This window comes from Aristolochia californica, unplaced genomic scaffold (genome assembly GCF_029961685.1).
Source record: "Aristolochia californica isolate CCGP_79_NKW_82.1479 unplaced genomic scaffold, dmAriCali1.0.hap1 SCAF_11, whole genome shotgun sequence".
Classification (NCBI taxonomy): Eukaryota; Viridiplantae; Streptophyta; class Magnoliopsida; order Piperales; family Aristolochiaceae; genus Aristolochia; species Aristolochia californica.
The window spans coordinates 23553624-23556799 of NW_027181782.1; the positions used below are offsets into that span (position 1 = coordinate 23553624).

Genomic DNA, 3176 nt, shown 5'->3' on the forward strand with positions numbered 1-3176 from the left:
TTGCCAGAGAATGAGAGCCATGGCAAGACTGAATAAAAAAAATCTCATGCAAGCTACTAGGAATGTCGTGTAGTCGGAGAATTCACCTGAAGCACTACAAAGGCTTGAATCATGACAAAGTAGCATGTTGCCATTTGAAAGACATTTTTTTTTTGAATGAGCCTACAATTTTTGTCAATGTAGGTAGTGTATTTTAGCGTGCTAATGTTACTGTCCATGGTCATGGATCGTGTAATACGACGTGGGAAGGATGAATACAGAGTAGAGGACGAGTTTTAGCACTACTGTGGTTGGCTGTGTTGGGACTCGGGTTAACCCAGAAAACAATGCAGGATTTCCAGCACTGCTGTGCTCGGTTTGGCTCAACAGAACGGAGAAGTGAAAAGGGAGAAGATGAGAGAAAATGGAAGAAAATGGAAGAAGAAGGAGCTCGTTGAGGAGAACTCCCAAACTGTAGAGCTTGTGAGGAGAACTCCCTACCCAGAGCTCGTCAAGGAGAACTCTACACCCTGTTTTGCTTCAAATGATACTTAACCTTCCATATTCCACTCTACCTCCTACATAAGCTTGGCGCCAACATGAGTTCAGGCAAAAAATTATAATAATGCCCCTACGGCATATTTACTCTTAAACTGAGGTAAGAGTGCAGTAAAATAAAACTAAAAGAAATTTAATACTTAGTGGCTCAGCTACGGTGCCTCTGAATGACTCGGCTCGCTATCGAGTTCAAAACATCACTCTCCCCTGGAGAAAGAGCTTGGCCTCAAGCTCGAAGGCAGGATAGGCCTGGCGGAATGTCTTCCCATGTTGCAGTCATTGCATTTGTGTCAGCCCATTGGATGAGAACCTGCCACTTGTTATGAAGTTGTTAGGCTTGCAATGCTGTGGCTGGAGAGAGAATAACACATCCCTCCTTCACTGGGGTAAGAACGGAAGGGTAGGGTTGGAGGTGAAGCCACACATAATCGTCGGGTTTGTAAGTAACATCTTTATGTCCCCTATCATAGTATTCTTTCATCCTGGCTTGAGCTTTCTTGAGACGTTGGGTAGCTGCTTGAAGTACCTGATCATGGTCCAGCAGTGCCTGGTCAAGAGCATCAACTCTGGTGGAACCAGCTATATAGGACAACAACCTTGGAGGATCCCTGCCGTAGAGGACCTTGAAAGGAGTAGCTTGCAAGGTTGTATGGAAGGATGTATTATGACAATATTCGCCCCAAGGAAGCCATTCAATCCATCGTTGAGGGCGGTCGCCCACAAAGATCCGTAAGTACATTTCCATCATGTGGTTAACAACCTCAGTCTGCCCATCGGATTGCGGATGATAAGAAGATGAAAAATTCAGCTTGGTACCGTATAATCAAAAGTGCTCTCTCCAAAAGTGACTGGTAAAAACTGCATCACGATCGTTCACTATGGACTCCGGAATGCCATGCAAACGAATAGTATTTTCTTAGAAGATTTGAGCTACTCGTGAGGCCGTATACGGATGAGCCAAAGGAGTAAAATGAGCATACTTTGAAAATCTGACAACCACCACCAATAGGATGGATTTACCAGAAATTTTGGGAAGGCCATCAATGAAATCCATGGAATGATCAGCCCAAACCTGTGTGGGAAGGGTAAGTGGTTGAAGGACGCCCGCTGGTGATAAATGTTCAGCCATGTTGCATTGGCATGCATGACACGAGGCTACGTACTCAGCAATTGTGGACTTCATGACCTGCCAGTAAAAATTGGCCTTGATCCGATGCAACGTCTTTTGAATGCCCTCATGAGTGCTATCATGGTAGGTGGATAAAATTATGGCAATCAAGGGAGAGGAGTGCTGTAAATAGATGCGATTGCCATACTTAATAGTGTTGTCCTGAATAACCTACTTGGAGTCCATTGTTCTTGCCGTGATCTTCTGAGACAACTCCCGGAGTGCTGGACTAGTCTGCTGATCCTCTTAAATGAAATCTAGCAAAAGAGGCTTTTGGCTTGCTAATTGCATAGACTTGGTGTTGTTCATCCAGACGTTGGGATAGTATTACGGTCCCGGATCTGACACGACGATTCGTAGGGAGGAAGAAGAGAAAGACGAAAATCAAGCTGAAGAGAAGCTTGAAAACCCTAGGTTCTTTGAGGAGAACGCACACCCTGAGCTCGTTGAGGAAAACTCAAAACCCTTGTTTACGCTAAATAACCCAACTTCTCCATCTCCCTATACAGTGGCAGCCAATGGCCTGGTTGTAATCTGTGTAACTTTCTAGTAAGTATAACAATCTCAAGAGCTCCACAAATGGCACATGCAGTAAGAACAGTATTTATCTTTGTTGATGTCCCTTTTTTGCCAAAATTAGCTATATCCTGTAGAGGAGTATCTGTTGTGCCTACAACAACATATAGTTGTGCTTCATAAGTCACTGCTGCTTCTACTCTCATAACTGTCAGCACTATTTTCAGCAGTGCCACTGTTCTCAATAGTGGTTTCTGCAGTGCCACAACAGCAGAACAAAAACATTTGTTGAAGAAGTCATGTGCTGCAAAACCAGCAGCTCCTCCTATCTCCTCTCCCGATTCCTTCTGTCTAAGTCAGAAGCTCCAACATCCACACCCATTGAGGGCATAGAATCTGGCACCACATTTTTGTAATGCATTTCAAGGAAAAGGTAAGCCATTTAGATTATATGCAGAAATCAGTGCATTCTAGGTAGCTGTATTTTTTTTATTCATGGAGCTAAATATCAAATCGGCGGCTTCACTATCCGAACTCTTGCCATAGGCATCAACCATGGCTGTACCCAAAACAACATCCATGCATAAATCAATACCACTTTTAATAATGAACCCATGGATCGACTAGATCATTCTTAAATTCATTAAGCTTGCATACGAATGAATGAGATTATCCATGTTGACTTGATCCGGTTTTAGGCATGAGTTGATGAGCATTTGATGGAAAAGAAGAAATGCCTCAAAATCATATCCATTTTGTTAGTAGCCAGCAATTAATGAGTTCAATGAGACCAAACTTCTGTCTGGCAACTCTACTTCGAAGATGGGACTCGCATAATCAACTATGCCACACTTGCAATACATGTCAACGATTTAAGTCCCCACAAGGAGGTTCACCAAAATTACCAAGCGGATTAAGTGGCCATGGATACTCTGCCCAAGATTGAAATCCAATG

At 43.3% G+C, this 3176-nt stretch overlaps 1 protein-coding gene across 1 annotated transcript; it reads right to left on the minus strand.

The window, feature by feature from the left end:
* Positions 1-763: 763 nt before the first annotated feature.
* On the minus strand, positions 764-1401 carry LOC137943651 (uncharacterized). The gene is made up of 3 exons (XM_068789093.1): positions 1354-1401; positions 905-1303; positions 764-847 (listed from the first exon to the last, which is right to left on the minus strand). Exons 1-3 carry the CDS (start codon positions 1399-1401, stop codon positions 764-766), a joined length of 531 nt encoding a protein of 176 aa, XP_068645194.1.
* Positions 1402-3176: the final 1775 nt, after the last annotated feature.